Source organism: Salmo salar, chromosome ssa14 (assembly GCF_905237065.1).
Source record: "Salmo salar chromosome ssa14, Ssal_v3.1, whole genome shotgun sequence".
Classification (NCBI taxonomy): Eukaryota; Metazoa; Chordata; class Actinopteri; order Salmoniformes; family Salmonidae; genus Salmo; species Salmo salar.
The window spans coordinates 29,062,662-29,079,553 of record NC_059455.1 but is presented as its reverse complement, the minus strand read 5'-3'; the positions used below and the strand labels follow the sequence as shown (position 1 = coordinate 29,079,553).

Below are 16,892 nucleotides of genomic sequence, written 5' to 3'. Positions count from 1 at the left end.
GGATTAAAACACACGGTTTTGCAATGAAGGTCTACAGTAGCCTCAACAGCACTCCGTAGGGTAGAAACATGGTGTTGTGACATGGTGAGGTTGGACTCAGGTCCAGAGAAGAGACCAGACGAGGAATCAGTGGTTAAGGGTAAACATAATACTTTACTGAGAAATGTTAATGGAAGGATCACTGGAAGAACAACAAACACTAAGTCTCAAACTCACTCAGGAGACAAACGCACATGGCACACAATTCATTCCAGCTTCAGCAAAGGACAACAGAAAACACACCTCTTTTAAAAGGGAAATCATAATGAGTAAATGTGTCGTTCATGTCTCTAGGATGGTCTCTGCTGTCCTCTAGTGACAGGTGGAACCATGTCAGGTGTAGCCGGAGGACAGCTAGCTTCTGTCCTCCTCTATGTACATTAACTTCAATACAACACCTAGGAGGCTCTTGGTTCTCACCCCCTTCCATAGACTTACACAGTAATTATGACAACTCTGGAGGACGTCTTCCAACCTATCAGAGCTCTTGCAGCATGAACTGACATGTTGTCCAACCAATCAAAGGATCAAAATCAAATCAAATCAAATTTATTTTTATATAGCCCTTCGTACATCAGCTGATATTCTCAAAGTGCTGTACAGAAACCCAGCCTAAAATCCCAAACAGCAAGCAAAGCATGTGAAAGAAGCACGGTGGCTAGGAAAAACTCCCTAGGAAAAACTCCCTAGAAAGGCCAAAAACCTAGGAAGAAACCTAGAGAGGAACCAAGCTATGAGGGGTGGCCAGTCCTCTTCTGGCTGTGCAGGGTGGATATTATAACAGAACATGGTCAAAATGTTAAAATGTTAAAATGTTCATAAATGACCAGCATGGTCAAATAATAATAATCATAGTAGTTGTCGAGGGTGCAACAAGCACGTCCGGTGAACAGGTCAGGGTTCCATAGCCGCAGGCAGAACAGTTGAATCAGTTGATCAGAGAATGAATCTAGTACTGAAAGCATAAGCTACAGCTAACTAACACTGCAGTGCATAAAATGCGGTGAGTAGTTGACTCAAAGAGAGAGAAAGACAATAGTTGAACAGTTTTCAACAAATTAATTTCTTCAAAAATGAAGGAGAAGGAAGAGAGAGAAAGAGTGGCATTTTTTTCAGTTTCACTTACTTACCTAGCAAATGCAGCTAGCTAGTTTAGTTACTCAAACACCCGGCTCAAACAGAGGGATGTTATGTTAGCTAGCTGGCTATGACTATCCAACACAACACTGGAACTCTTCCAAGTCAAGGTAAGCTTTTGGTTAAACTAATTTATTGCCACCGGGGCTCGCCGGTGTAACTGCTTAATGACTATACACTGTAACGTTACTGCATGATTGTAGCGAGTTTACTAATTCATTAGTTCTATTAGCTATGTTGACTAGGACGTTACTTTAGCTAATATGGTGACAACGATGTAGGCTGTGTGAAGAGGTTATGACATGGTTTGGCTTTGAAAGGTTTGGGATAAAAATACAATAGAAACTCTCATTTGCAACTGTGGGACCAATGATTACGCCATAGACAAGCAAGATGCAGGCAAGAGTGTGCAAGGCGGTATTGAATGTGTCACTGTCTGTCACCTCACATTTTTCTCTCAACCTGTGCACCTACATTGTAAACTTTAATTCATAGGCTAGGTTGTAGCAACCTCATGATGGGTATATGGAAAATTAGAGTATCATGTAGTAGCCTAAACCTATAGATGTTACGTTGAACTGGGTGAATGGAATATGAATGACAGGCCATGCTCATGAAAAAGAAATGGTCCTCCCTCATCATAAACGGCACTGACCGCCACTGATATTAATGCAGTGTAGTAGTATAATCAGACTATCCCCTCCCCGTCCCTTTATTCACCTGCCTATAGAGTAGGCTGCTGCTGCAGCAGAGTCAGTGCTGAATCCCTCTGTTTCTGATTTTTCCAACAGTGTGCTAATGATGAAACAGCACTGCGGGCTGGGTGAAAGATGGTGACAGACACACAGCAGCTTTTGGAGAAAATGAACATCGCTTTAAAAACTGAGGAGCAAGGGTGTGTGTGTGTGTGTGTGTGTGTGTGTGTGTGTGTGTGTGTGTGTGTGTGTGTGTGTGTGTGTGTGTGTGTGTGTGTGTGTGTGTGGCTACAGCACAGGGGTGGGTGTGTGTGAGTACATAGCTAGATTAATGAAGCAAGGTCATACAAGGGAGAGGGAAATGTTTCAATCCTAATTCAGGTGTGATGAAGTGTAAACCCTACAGTCAGGTCTCAGTGAGGAGATGTAGGATCTATGCAGCTCTTTGAAGTAACAACAATGTATTTTTCTCAGTCCAATACAAGCTTTGTTGTCATACGATATGCAGTGAATGATAGCTAGAATTCAAAATCTTTGCTCTGTGAGGTTGAAATCTGTGACTTTGATATTCTTCTAGAATTTGTATTTATTTATTTATTTTTTATTTCACCTTTATTTAACCAGGTAGGCAAGTTGAGAACAAGTTCTCATTTACAATTGCGACCTGGCCAAGATAAAGCAAAGCAGTTCGACAACATACAAAAACACAGAGTTACACATGGAGTAAAACAACATACAATCAATGATGCAGTAGAAGAAAAAAAAATAAGACTATATACAATGTGAGCAAATGATGTGAGATAAGGGAGGTAAAGGCAAAAAAATGCCATGGTGGCAAAGTAAATAAAGTATAGCAAGAAAAACACTGGAATGGTAGATTTGTAGTTTGAAGAAAGTTCAAAGATAAAATATAAATAATATGGTGCAAAGGAGCAAAATAAATAAAATAAATAAATACAGTAGGGGAAGAGGTAGTAGTTTGGGCTAAATTATAGATGGGCTATGTACAGGTGCAGTGATCTGTGAGCTGCTCTGACAGCTGGTGCTTAAAGCTAGTGAGGGAGATAAGTGTTTCCAGTTTCAGAGATTTTTGTAGTTCGTTCCAGTCATTGGCAGCAGAGAACTGGAAGGAGAGACGACCAAAGGAGGAGTTGGCTTTAGGGGTGACCAGAGAGATATACCTGCTGGAGCGCGTGCTACAGGTGGGTGCTGCTATGGTGACCAGTGAGCGGAGATAAGGGGGGACTTTACCTAGCAGAGACTTGTAGATGACCTGGAGCCAATGTGTTTGGCGACGATTATGAAGCGAAGGCCAGCCAACGAGAGCGTACAGGTCACAGTGGTGGGTAGTATATGGGGCTTTGGTGACAAAACGGATGGCACTGTATGAGGCCGATAGAGTTTGATATCCAAATAAACAGTATGTCAAACCTGTACTTGTGAGTTTGATATTCCTCTAGATAGACTGTGCTTCAGTGGAGGCTGGTGGGAGGAGCTTTAAGAGGACAGGCTTACTGTAATGGCTGGAATGGCATTAATGGAATGGAGTCAAACGTGGTTTCCATATGTTGGATTTGTTTGATACCGTTCCAAATATTCCATTCCATATGTTACAATGAGCCCATCCTCCTATAGCTCCTCCCACCAGCCTCCTCTGCTGTGCTTCCTTTCTGCATCTGTTCTCAGTGTACCGTTGCTATGGGCACTGAGACGAGTTGTTGCTGAGCTGAGCACAGCAACAACACTCACAGGTAAGCTGGCAGCCTGGCAGCAGCTTGGCACATCATGGCCTGCTGGGAGGTGTATAAGAGGTAGCAAGGCCTCTCTTTCTCTCTCTCTTTCTCCCTATTTCCCTCTCTCTCTCTCTCTCTCTCCCTCTTTCCCTCTCTCTCTCTCTCGCTCTCTCAAACACACACTCTCGCTCTGTGTATCTATACATCTGTAATTTGTAACTCTCTACTACTCCCTCTGTTGTCAACACTGTCTTTTTCTCTCTCTCCGTCTCCCTCTTCCCATATCTCCTTTCTATCACTCTCCCTCCGGTGTATCTATAAATCTTTAATTTGTAACACTGTAGCTACCGCTGCTCTCCCTGTTGTATACTCCCCCTCTCTCTCTCTCTCTCTCTCTCTTTCCCTCTTTTCCTCTCTCTCCCCCTCATTTTGTGAATGGATTGCTGGTTCTCATCAGAGCTCAGTCATTCCCTCTGGCCTGTGATGACTCAGTAGAAGATTATACACTATACATGCAGCTCTGCTCTGGATCTCATGGGGGGGTAGCATTGCTTTATGTAACTGCTTACACCCAGGAGTTCACTGGCGACAGAGCACGCCAGCAAGTCCCAACAACAATTATGCTAATGTGACAGGACTCTGGTCCCCGAGGGTCCCAGGGAGAACATGGAAACAGTGGAAAGGGGGGAGACGCGGAGGGGGTAAGGGAGAGGGGGGAGATAGACGGCTGTAACCGCTCACAATTTAATGCTGATGCAGCTTTAGCAACACAATGTAATGCATGGAGCAATTTAACCTTGCATGGTGGGAGTGAAGTAGTAGTGTACGTGTGTGGAATTCCAGATCAGTATACTGCCTCCCCTGATTCATACATTGCTCCAGGAAGAGCATTATATACAAAAATGAATATAATATTAGGCACTTAATCCAACCTCTCTTTCCTCTTACTACACCCACCCATTTCCTCCTTCCATAGCCTACTGGCTAGGCTTAATGTAGACTTACATAACTGTCACTCTGAATAGTGGGTACATTATTTCCCGTTATGATCTGTGTGTATGGATGAGCCGCACAAACCACCATGTCAAATTTGGCCCATTCTCATTGGCTGCTCTAATTCTGCCTCAATGAAAACACATCTGGAATCTACTTTTTTGTGGAAATTAGTTGTACTAAATGTGGAATTGATACCAGTGTCATGGTTCAGACAAGACAGGGTCTGGATTCAATAAAATGATGCCTGCCCTGGCAATACCCATGATCTGTCTCATTTTTCATGCACACATGTCTTATTCTAAAATGTGGAAGCATCTACCTGTGAGAGTACCTGTACAAAACAATTAAGCAATTTGACAATGGTTTCTTATCCATATGTATACTGTGTAAATAAATGCTCTAGTGTAGCTTTGACTTAATGGAGTCCAAGGTTACTACTGTACAATAGCATTGCATTTTGAGAGTTGTATCTTAGATCTCTCCTCTGCCAGTCAGCAGAAATGTCATAAAGAACTAGTGCTGGTGGTGCGCAGTGGGAACTGTAGTGTGATACTACCAACAAGCTCTTATGCCATCCTCTCCGCATTGTTTCACAAAAATGCTGCCTGCCTGTCACCAACTCAAACAGATATAAATGAACTGCGCTCCACCGGGCTTTCTGCAGATTGGATAAAATGAAACAGGCTGTGTAGGAAAAGAGACACTGCACTGTACCACAGTAAACGTCCTCCACCTCCTCCCTCCTCCAGGCAGCATATTGGCTTTTGGCAGTGGTGGAGCTGTCATTGGGATTCAGTGCCTCAACCCATCCTATCCCCCCACCCCTCTTCCCCCTTCCCCTTTCCAACGTTCTGCCACACTGACTATAAATATGATCAATAACCGCATCGTCACGCAGCTTTCCCTAGCTTGGAGAGCTTTTGCTGAAAGCATTTTTTCACAAGGAGGGGCACATGGAAAGCGCATTACAGCTAGAGCCATTGCCAGACTTCCGGAGAAAGAGGAGGGAGAGAGAGACAGAAAGAGAGACAGACAGAGAGAAGAGCAATCTTGCAATCTCTCCAGGCCTTTCATGGTTGACACCTGCCTGTCTCCTTCTTTCATCTGAAGTGGGGGATGATGGGAGACTTCCTGGTAGGATGGTTGGTTCTGAGGGTTGAAAGGAATCGTAGCACCATTAGTTGCCTCGGTGTAGCACAGCTATACAGCTATTTTCAATATGATATTCATGTTTTATTCACAGATTGATGGTATAACCGGTGCTGGTCAACGTGAATCACTGTGAGAATAAACAAGTGTGTTGCTTGAGATCTCTGTGAAATGCAACTCTGTAGGCTCACGCGTCATGCTTTAAGTTTAAAGGACAAGTTCGCTTTTATGAACCAAATCTCTGTTTTTGATGTAAATGGCATGTTATAAAAGAGACTTCTCGTTCCCATTGTGGTGATATGAGAAACGAGAAAGTACCAGCTTGCTAGCACACAAAAAAGTAACGCTCGAGTCCAACAAAATGATATATAATGTTGAGGATAAAGTTTGTAAAGACACAAAAATCTTAAGACCTGCATCAATATACTGAGGGCATTGCCGTTTCTAAAAATAAGGTATTTGGGTGTTTTTGGAGCCTTTGTTCTTTTGGAATTTGTATTTATTATTATGGATCCCCATTAGCTGCTGCCAAGGCAGTAGCTACTCTTCCTGGGATCCAGCAAAATTAAGGCAGTTATATCATTTTAAAAACATTACAACACATTCACAATATCACAATACATTCATAACAGATTTTCACAACACACTAAGTGTTTTAAACTGTCATCTCTGTTAAGGAAGAGATGCTCATATCAGGGATGCAATTACTACTAGATGAAACCCTCCCTTGCAGTGAGGCAGTCAGAGAAACCAGGCAACTTCATACACAACTTCATACACACAGTGTATGAAGTAGAGAAGATACAGTAGATCTGCCCGGGGCAGACCACAGACGGACTCAAATAGAGATCAAATACAGCCTGTATTAAGGCTGGGAGTGGGTCTGGTCTGGCAGGTGGCTGTCCCCCATAAAGGCCCAGGCGAGACAGGCAGATAGAGCCCTGCACCTACAGGGTGGCATTGGATGGGCTCTGCCCTGCCGCCACCACCATCCATCTGGCTATATTGAATGTTCTCTCTAGGACAGGAGTGATTACAGAGAGCAGGAGGGGGAGGGAGGGAAATATGGAGAACTCAGTACCTCAACTGCACTAGGATACCAGGCGGCCGGGGATGGGAAAGAATGATCCCGTAACATTGTAAAGAGGTTGTCAGAATGTTTGGTGCTGAGAAGGTGTGTTAATTGGTATACTGGAGGGGGTATTGTGACACGGCATGTGTGTGCGTGTGTTTGTGAGTGAGTGTGTACTGTGTGAGTCAGTGGAGGCTGGTGAGCTCATAGTAATGGCTGGAACAGAGTTGATAGAATTGATAGAAACACGTTTCCCTCACCAGCCTCCACTGGTGTGTCTTTCTACGCATCGCATGCAGGTATGTGCGTGCATGCGTAAGTGAGTAAGTGAGTGCGTGTGTGCCTGTTATGTACTTGTATCTGTAGGACTATATGTGTATTAAACTGGCTCCAACTCAATATGGGTGTCAGTTACTCTTCTGGAGCACAGCCAGGGGGAGCACCAAATACACACTTCATCCCCTGCAATGCAGCCCAGCCCAGCCCAGCCCAGTACAATCCAGCCCAGGCTCCAGCCCATACAGGCTATTTATATTCAGCCCATGTTCTGTAGTGGCGATAAAGCCATCAGCATCCCCTGTACCATGACTCAGTCTGCACACACAGCATTCACCTGCCCAGGACAGGATAACTAACTACTGCACAGCATGTAGCCCACCCCTGTAAAATGCACAGTGTATCACAGACCAATACACTACATTACAGGATCATCCAGGTACTGTGTAAGACAGATCAACAATGAGTGTAGCGATCTTCAAGGATGTGATTAAATTTAAACCAAAAACGGATCAAATGTAATCACACACAGATCAAAGGCTCCAGTGTCGGATGATACGAGGAGAACGAGGAGAAATGGAGGGATGTGTGTGTTTTGTGAATCTGTGTGTGAGAGGGAGATAACAGATGTGACTGTTGTTGAGTTGTGCTTGAATGATGATCAAACAAAAACAAACAAATAAATCTAATGAGCAGCTGTATCAGCAGACGGTCGAGCAAGCAGGCAACTCACACACCGTTGCACATGCACACACATACACACACACACACCATTGCACACACATCACTGCATGGCAGGTACACCACATGTGCATGCAGGCACGCACATACGCATGCAGACACACACACACACATACATACACACACACAGCTCTCACCCAAACCTTCCCTGAATAATTTGGACTACTGTCTACCATACAGGATCCTGTACAGATGGGACTGGATTCTATTCATCCTGTGTTTGTCTGCACAGTGTACTGTATTATGGAAGTGTCACCCAGCTTCTTTGGTTAGTAGTCATTTCCTGTTGGGGTTGTTGATTGAAATCCTCACTGCACTAGTGCCTTGAGTGAACAAGTCTGACAGATGTAGTTCCAATAGCTCAAAGCGGAGTCATATAAAGATTAGTGATGGATACACACACACACAAACATGCACACACACATAGGCACACATGCATTCTTGCATACACATACAGTACATCCTTTGGACTGGCCCCCCAGCTGCTCTGAGAAAACCTCCAAAAGGGTGGCATTGTGGTATTGTACAGTATCTCTGGGTGCACACTGGGAGCTTCATAACATGAGGTGAGAGACAACAGCTAGGGTTAATTTTAACAGCTGTTTCCAATAACAACAAACAACTCGATTAAGGATGAAAAGCCAGCGGTATGACGCAGCTCAGGTTAATCTAATCAAAGAGACTAATCAAATTATCCACACGGTGCTAAACAGGCCAATTCAATATACCTACGTCTTGTCATACTCACCCCTTACTGTACTCAACTCTGATTCCATTATGGGGTGATTCCTATCATAAAGTCATTGGATGCTATGGTACTATCTGCAAGCTCTCACAGTCTCACATCCATCCAGGTTTCTGTTGTTCCAAACGTAACATTTCAAAGTGTCTAAGGTTAAGTTTAGGCATTAACTCCAAATTCTTAAGGTTAGGCATTAACTCTGAATGGTTAAGGTAGGGGTTCATGTTGGGGATAGGCAAAAAATAATAATAATAATACTTGTAGGTATTATTGCTCACTGTTGCCCCTAGTGGCCGGTTTCCACCTCATCTCCCGACGTCCTCAGACATGGATGGACATCGAATACTGACTTGTATCATGGGTGACCTGGCTGGGTAATACAGGCTTGCAGGGCCGAGCTAGCCCCTCAGCAGAGACTGTATCTCCAAATCAAATCAAATTCTACTGGTCGTGTACCTGCCGCTTTTGGGGCGGCAGGTAGCCTAGTGGTTAGAGCGTTGGGCCAGTAACCGAAGGGTGATGGATTGAATGACAAGGTACACATCTGTTGTTCTGCCCTGAACAAGGCAGTTAACCCACTGTTTCCTGGTAGGCCGTCATTGTAACTAAGAATTTGTTCTTATCTGTCTTGCCTAGTTAAATAAAGGTTAAAATGAAAAGAATATATATATATACATCATATACACATGTCTTGGGTGCAGTGAAATGCTTATGTTTCCAACAGTGCAGTAATACCTAACAATACACAACAATACACACAAATTCCAAAAATGTAAAGAAAGGAATTAAGAAATATCAGAACGAGCAATGTCAGTCAGATATTTATATTACAATGTATATGATGGTGTGTATAGACAGTATATGAATAGAAAAGGTGTGTACAGCAGTAGTTACAGTATATACATATGAAGTGGGTAAAACAGTATGTAAAGCTTATTAAAGTGACCAGTGTTCAATAACTATGTACCATTGAGATGATAGTGGGTGAACAGGCTGCGGCTCAGGTGGCTGAGGTCCTTGATGATCTTCTTGGCCTTCCTGTGACACTGGGTGCTATAGATGTCCTGGAGAGCAGGCAGTGTGCCCCCGGTGATGCGTTGGGCTGACCGCACCCCTCACTGGAGAGTACTGCGGTTGCGGACGGTGCAATTGCCGTACCAGGCGGTGATACAGCCCAACCGGATGTTCTCAATGGTGCATCTGTAGAAGTTCGTGAGGTCTAGGGGCCAAGCCGAATTTCTTCAGCCTCCTCAGTTTGAAGAGGTGCTGTAGCGGCGTCTTTGTCACACTGTCTGTGTGGATGGACCATTTCAGGTTGTCAATGATGTGCACACAGAAGAACTTGAAGCTTTTCACCCTCTCCACTGCGGCCCAGTTGATGTGGATGGAGATGTGCTCTCTCTGCTGTCTCCTGAAGTCCACGATCAGCTGCTTCTTGTCCAGATGGGACAGGCCAGTGTGCAGTGCGATGGCGATTGTGTCATCCATGGATCTCTTTAGGCGGTATGCAAATTGTAGTGGGTCTAAGGTGTTGGTTAAGGTGGAGGTGATATGTTCCTTAACTAGCCTCTCAAAGCACTTCATGATGAGAGCAGTGAGTGCTACGGGGTGATAGTAATTTAGTTCAGTTATCTTCGCTTTCTTGGGTAACAGAACAATGGTGGACATCTTGAAGCAATTGGGGACAACAGACAAGGATATGATTGAATATGTCTGTTCACACTCCAGCCAGCTGGTCTGCGCATGCTCTGAGGATGCGGCTAGGGATGATGTCTGGGTCAGCAGCCTTGCAAGGTTTAACGCGCTAAAATGTCTTTATCATGTCGGCCAAGGAGAACGAGAGCTCACAGTCCTGGCGAGCGGTGGTGGCCTGTGTCGGCAGCACTGTGTTTTCCTCGAAGCCGACAAAGAAAGTGTTTAGCTTTTCAAGGAGCAAGGCTTCAGTGTCCGCGACATGACTGGTTTTCCCTTTAGAATCCGTGATTGTTTTGGAGTCCCTGCCACATACGTCTCGTGTATGAGCCATTGAATTGAGACTCCACTTTGTCCCTGTACTTATGTTTTGCCTCTTTGATTACCTTACAGAGGCCATAGCTGGACTGTTTGTACTCGTCCATGTTGCCAGTCATCTTGCCGTGGTTAAATGCAGTGGTTCGCGCTTTCAGTTTTGTGTGAATGCTGCCGTCTATCCAATTTTTTTTGGTTTGGATAAGTTCTAATCGTCACAGGGGGAAAAACATCCTCTGTGCACTTCTTGATAAACTCGGTCACCGAGTCAATGTACACACTACATGACCAAAAGTATGTGGACACCTGCTCATTGAACATCTCATTCTAAAATCATGGGCATTAATATGGAGTGGAGTTGGTCCCCCCTTTGCTGCTATAACAGTCTCCCCTGGGAAGTCTTTCCACTAGATGTTTAGTAAAACTAAATGCATTCTCTTCAACCGATTACTGCCCGCACCCGCCCGCCCAACTAGCATCACTACTCTGGACGGTTCTGACTTAGAATGTGTGGACAACTACAAATACCTAGGTGTCTCGTTAGACTGTAAAATGTCCTTCTAGACTCACAGTAAGCATCTCCAATCCAAAATGAAATCTAGAATCGGCTTCCTATTTCGAAACAAAGCCTCCTTCACTCATGCCGCCAAACATACCCTCGTAAAACTGACTATCCTACCGATCCTTGACTTCGGCGATGTCATTTACAAAATAGCCTCCAACACTCTACTCAGCAAATTGGATGTAGTCTATCACAGTGCCATCTGTTTTGTCACCAAAGCCCCATATACTACCCACCACTGTGACCTGTATGCTCTCGTTGGCTGGCCCTCGCTACATATTCGTCGCCAAACCCACTGGCTCCAGGTCATCTATAAGTCTTTGCTAGGTAAAGTCCCGCCTTATTTCAGCTCACTGGTCACCACAGAAACACCCACCCGTAGCACGCACTCCAGCAGGTATATTGCCGCCTTTCCTTCCAGTTCTCTGCTGCCAATGACTGGAACGAATTGGAAAAAATCACTGAAGCTGGAGACTTATCTCCCTCACTAACTTTAAGCATCAGCTGTCAGAGCAGCTTACCAATCACTGCACCTGTACACAGTCCATCTGTAAATAGCCCACCCAACTACCTCATCCCCATATTGTTATTTATTTATTTTTTGCTCTTTTGCACCGCAGTAACTCCACTTGCACATCCTCATCTGCACATATATCACTCCAGTGTTAATGCTAAATTGTATTTATTTCGCCACAATGGCCTTTTTATTGCCTTGCCTCCCTAATCTTACTACATTTGCACACACTGTACATAGATTTTTCTATTGTGTTATTGACTGTATGTTTGCTTATCCCATGTGTAACTCTGTGTTGTGTTTTTGTCACACTGCTTTGCTTTATCTTGGCCAGGACGCAGTTGTAAATGAGAACTTGTTCTCAACTGGCCTACCTGGTTAAATAAAGGTGAAATACATTTTTTTTTAAATTAAATTAAAAAAGATGTTGGAACATTGCTGCGGGGACTTGCTTCCGTTCAGCCACAAGAGCATTAGTGAGGTCGGCCACTGATGTTGGGTGATTAGGCCTGGCACGCAGTCGGCGTTCCAATTCATCCCAAAGATGGGGTTGAGGTCTCTTGACAGGGCTCTGTGCCGGCTATTCAAGTTCTTCCACACCGATCTTGACAAACCATTTCTCTATAGACCTCACTTTGTGCACGGGGCCATTGTCATGCTGAATGAGTAAAGGGCCTTCCCCAAACTGTTGCCACAAAGTTGAAAGCACAGAATCGTCTAGAATGTAATTGTATGCTGTAGCGTACACTGGAACTAAGAGGCCTAGCACGAACCATGCTAACTTTACAGTTGGCACTATGCATTGGGGCAGGTATCGTTCTCCTGGCATATGCCAAACCCAGATTCATCTGTCGGACTGCCAGATGGTGAAGCGGGATTCATCGCTCCAGAGAACGCGTTTCCACTGTTCCAAAGCAGCGGCAAGCTTTACACCACTCCAGCCAACTCTTGGCATTGCGCCTCGTGATTTTGAGGTCTACTTTGTGGCTGAGCCGTTGTTGCTACTAGACGTTTCCAATTCACAATAACAGCACTTACAGTTGACCGGGCCAGCTCTAGCAGGGCAGACATTTCAAGAACTGACTTAATGAAAAGGTGGCATTCTGTGACGGTGCCACTTTGATCGTCACTGAGCTCTTCAGTAAGGCCATTCTACTGCTAATGTTTGTCAACGGAGTTTGCTTGGGTGTGGCGGAAATAGCCGAATCTACGAATTTGAAGGGGTGTCCATATACTTTTGTATATAAAGTGTACGTCAATGCCATTCTCAGAGGCAACCCAGAACACATCCCAGTTTGCATGATCAAAACAATCTTGAAGCCCTGGATTCTGATTGGTCAGACCATGTTGAACAGTCCTTACCACGGGTACTTCCTGTTTAAGTTTCTGCCTATAGGAGGGGAGAAGCAGAATGGAGGTGTGATCTGATTTGCTGAAGGGAGTGTGGGGGAGGGCTTTGTAGCCATCCCAGAAGGGGGAGTAGCAATGGTCAAGAGTTCTTGATGAGCGAGTATCGCAGGAGATGTGTTGCTAAAACTTTGTAAGCGTTTTCCTCAGATTTGCTTTATTAAAATCCCCAGCTACAATAAATGTGGCCTCAGGATATGTGGTTTCCAGTTTGCACAAAGTCCAGTTTAGTTCCTCGAGAGCTGTCGTGGTGTTGGCTTGAGGGATTAAATACACGGCCGTGAAGATGACCGAAGAAAATTATCTTGGGAGGTATTGTGGTCGGCATTTGATGGTGACGTATTCCAGATCGGGAGAACAAAATGACTTGAGTTCCTATATTTTACCACAATCACACCATGATTAGTGAATCATGAAACATACACCTCCCTCCACCTTTCTTTTTCCTGGAGAGTTATTTCTTCATGTACGGAGAACTCCACTGGCTGTATGGATGGGGACAGTATATCCAGAGAGAGCCATGATTCCGCGAAACAGAGTATGTTACAGTCACTGATGTCTCTCTGGAAGGAGATCCTCACTCTGAGCTTGTCTACTTTATTGTCTAGGGACTGAACATTAGCGAGTAATATACTCAGAAGCGGTACGCCTCCTGAGTCTGACAAAAATCCCACTCCATATTCCTCTTCTCCATCGACGGTGTCTTGGAGCAGCCCCTGGGATGAGTGGAATTGCCTCAGGGGGTACAAACAAAGAATCCAATTAAGGGAAGTCACATTTCTGGTCGAAATGCTGGTAAGTGACCACCGATCTAATATCTAAAAGTTATTTGCATCTGAGCAAATAATGTAAAATGTAACACGCAAGAAAATAAAAAATACTGCAAAGTTGTCTAGGAGCTAAGAACAGGACGATCATGTCTGTTGGTGCCTACTGTATGTGATACTGGGAGAACAGGGATCCAAATGTTTCAACAGTTTCAGCACAAATGGTGAACAGTTCAGAGTACAAATAGCACTGCATGTACTGATTTCTCCAAGCTGTTGATGTTCCTGAGGCCTCTTTATTATGTTGACCCTGGATCAACATGTCCATCAACCAATCAGACAATAGTCTGCCTTTTGAACTGTGTCCTCAGATAATTCAACTGTTGTCCACTCTGAATGTTTTTTCTGTTGTCCTCGGAGTATGTGTGAGTGTGTGGGACTGTGAGTTTGGGTGATATCTGATCCCGTATTGTGATCTGTGGTGTCTGCCGCAGACAGATTGCATGTCTGTCCTCCTTTTGCCACCTTTTGGGAGGTGGCCTTAGTGTAAAGGGAGCAGAAGAATGGGGACCAGCACTTACAGGATTCATGGAATAGACCTGAAGCATGCTGCTACTGTATACTGTGTGACAATCTGTCTGTGGCAGACACCACAGATCACAATACGGGGTCAGATATCACACAATCACAGTCACACACACTCCGACCCAGCAGCAGCAATCCATTCCTATTCCATGAATCCTGTAAGTGCTGGTCCCCATTCTTCTGTCCCCTTTCCACTAATGCCACCTCCCAAAAAGGTGGCAAAAGGAGGACAGACATGCAAAGTCATAACACTCACAGCATGCTACCTGCCACAGAGTGACGGGCTCATTAGAACAGACAGTGTGAACTGGGTCCAGGTTACCTCAGGGCTCATCTGGACTAAATTACTTGGTGACCTTGTTTCCACATAGAAGCTCTGCTTGGCCTCCTGCTGGCCTCAAACCATATGTATACCCTCTGTCTCTGTTGCTCTGTTTCTCTCTCTCTCCCTTCATTTTGCTCTCTCCCTTCATCACCCCTTTCCTCTTTCTCTTCATCTCTTTCTCCCTTCCTCCATCATTCCCCCCTCTCTCTCTTCTTGTTCTCTCTCATTCTCTAGCTCTCCCTCCCTCCCCACTCCCCCCTCTGCACCTCCCTCTCTCCCTCTCACTCTCACTCTCCCTCTCCCTCTCCCTCAAGGCACACCCATACAGCACACAAAATTGTGGACAGCATTTAGCCTACCTGATAGGATTGGGAGCACTGTTTTAGAAAGGTGGGGGGGAAAATAACCTGCTCCAACTGTCCTCTTTAAATTCCTTTCAGTTGATAGCAACAACAAAAAAACATGGTTTGGACAAATCAAAACACAAGATAGTAGACATTTCCAGAATGCATCAATAGCCTAAAAAGTATTTATTCCTGAAACTATGCAAGTCGGTGCAAAATTGACTGTTAATCAATAACACAGTAAAGTCCATCTAAACACCATAGGGACTGATGCTGCAGTTTAGTCACAGAAGATCACTCATAGTGTGGGTGTGACCATAACAGAAATGGTTAAACAAAATATAGCAGATTAATACAGAAAAAAATATCCGAAAAGATAACATTTAAAGACTTTACCTTAAGTTATTCGAAGTTTGTCCACGTACGCAACGCAATTTGGGCTTTCTCGCCGTTTCAGCACCACAGCACAGTGGACAGCTCCGGCCAGGTGACAGAAGCACTGCAAGACTATTGAACTGATGCACTGACTATATGCCAACTAAAACCATGCAAACGTCTCCAAGGCTATTTATTTCTGAACAAATTCATCATGGCAATCATGCAATCGCATAGACCACATTTTGCATGATATCGAAATACGAATAACTGCGATATGTGATCGGATGCCTAGGCTACATTTGGCTGTATTTGGTTGAAGTTGTATGCTATTACAATGCAAACAAAAATCTGAATGCCTCTCATGGGCTAACAACAGACTCAGCCCGAAAATTATGCCAAGTCACCATGGTAACAAGAGATGCAATACACCTAGGCGCTCGGAAAGGGAGCAATTTGTGTACGTTTCCCACAAGCCAGAAACGGAATCTAATCAACATCTAATATACCAATAATATTGCACTGTATATAATAACTTGGATGTATTTAACATATACGGGTGCTTTAACAGTCAACACCAATCTGCTTTCTGTCAGGGATCTCCGGCATAATCCGAACACCTTGCTGTTGACTACACGATCACGTTGGGGCTCAGATTGTCAGTCGAATGTTCCCTCTATTATGTGACTGAAATGAATTAGAGGACCTAATGCCGTTCTCTAACGAAATAAAATATCACACGTTGTACAATGACCATTCATCTTCTTCTTATTCTTACATAGCCTAATAGCAAATGATCAATCGACCAATCAAACAATTCGATATGATAAATGTGTCCAAAATGCCACCAAAAGGGCAAATTAGGCAAAACCAAATGTCCACATTATATATGCACTAGTGCAGATCGAGCTGTCTCAGTAAAAATAACTATGAAATATAAATCTATTTTACAAAACCGTTAGTTTACAATAGTAAGGTTTGGTGCTCCGAGAATCAATGGCCACACTTGAGAACAAACCTACCTGTATGCAGGTTGAAGGAGACTCTGGCTTCGGCGAGATACGGGGTATCGCTCTTGGACCGGACTCTCCTGATCCGCCGGCGGTCTATATGGTCTTCCGGAGAAGCCGCCATCAATTTGAGCAGCGTCCAGTGACGACTGGCGTGTTGGGACAGACACAGAGCCACGGCCGATCACGGGAAGGTATTGGTGGGGAGAGAAATAAATAGAAAGGGTAGAACAGGAGAAGGAGATGCTGGGAGATTTGAAGCGAGGCTTGGAGCTGCTATTACAGAGCTCCTTAATAACCCAACAGCAGAGTGGAATGAGAATGGAATATCAGAGGGGGGAAAAATCGCTAAAATGGAAACATCAGACCAGTCATTGCATTTATTCGAGGTTTTTGAACTAACATATGACTGCCTA

General features: G+C 44.4%; 1 protein-coding gene across 2 annotated transcripts in view; it reads right to left on the bottom strand.

The window, feature by feature from the left end:
* The window catches only part of LOC106569162 (phosphatase and actin regulator 1), an 89,011-nt gene extending 72,241 nt beyond the window's left edge, over positions 1-16,770 (bottom strand). Inside the window, exon 1 of one of the 2 annotated variants that reach the window (XM_014140209.2) lies at positions 16,489-16,770. In XM_014140209.2, coding sequence (XP_013995684.1) covers positions 16,489-16,600 — 112 coding nt within the window. In that variant the 5' untranslated portion in view covers positions 16,601-16,770. The remainder of the gene's footprint in view (positions 1-16,488) is intronic. The other variant, XM_014140212.2, reaches the window with a different exon arrangement.
* Positions 16,771-16,892: the final 122 nt, after the last annotated feature.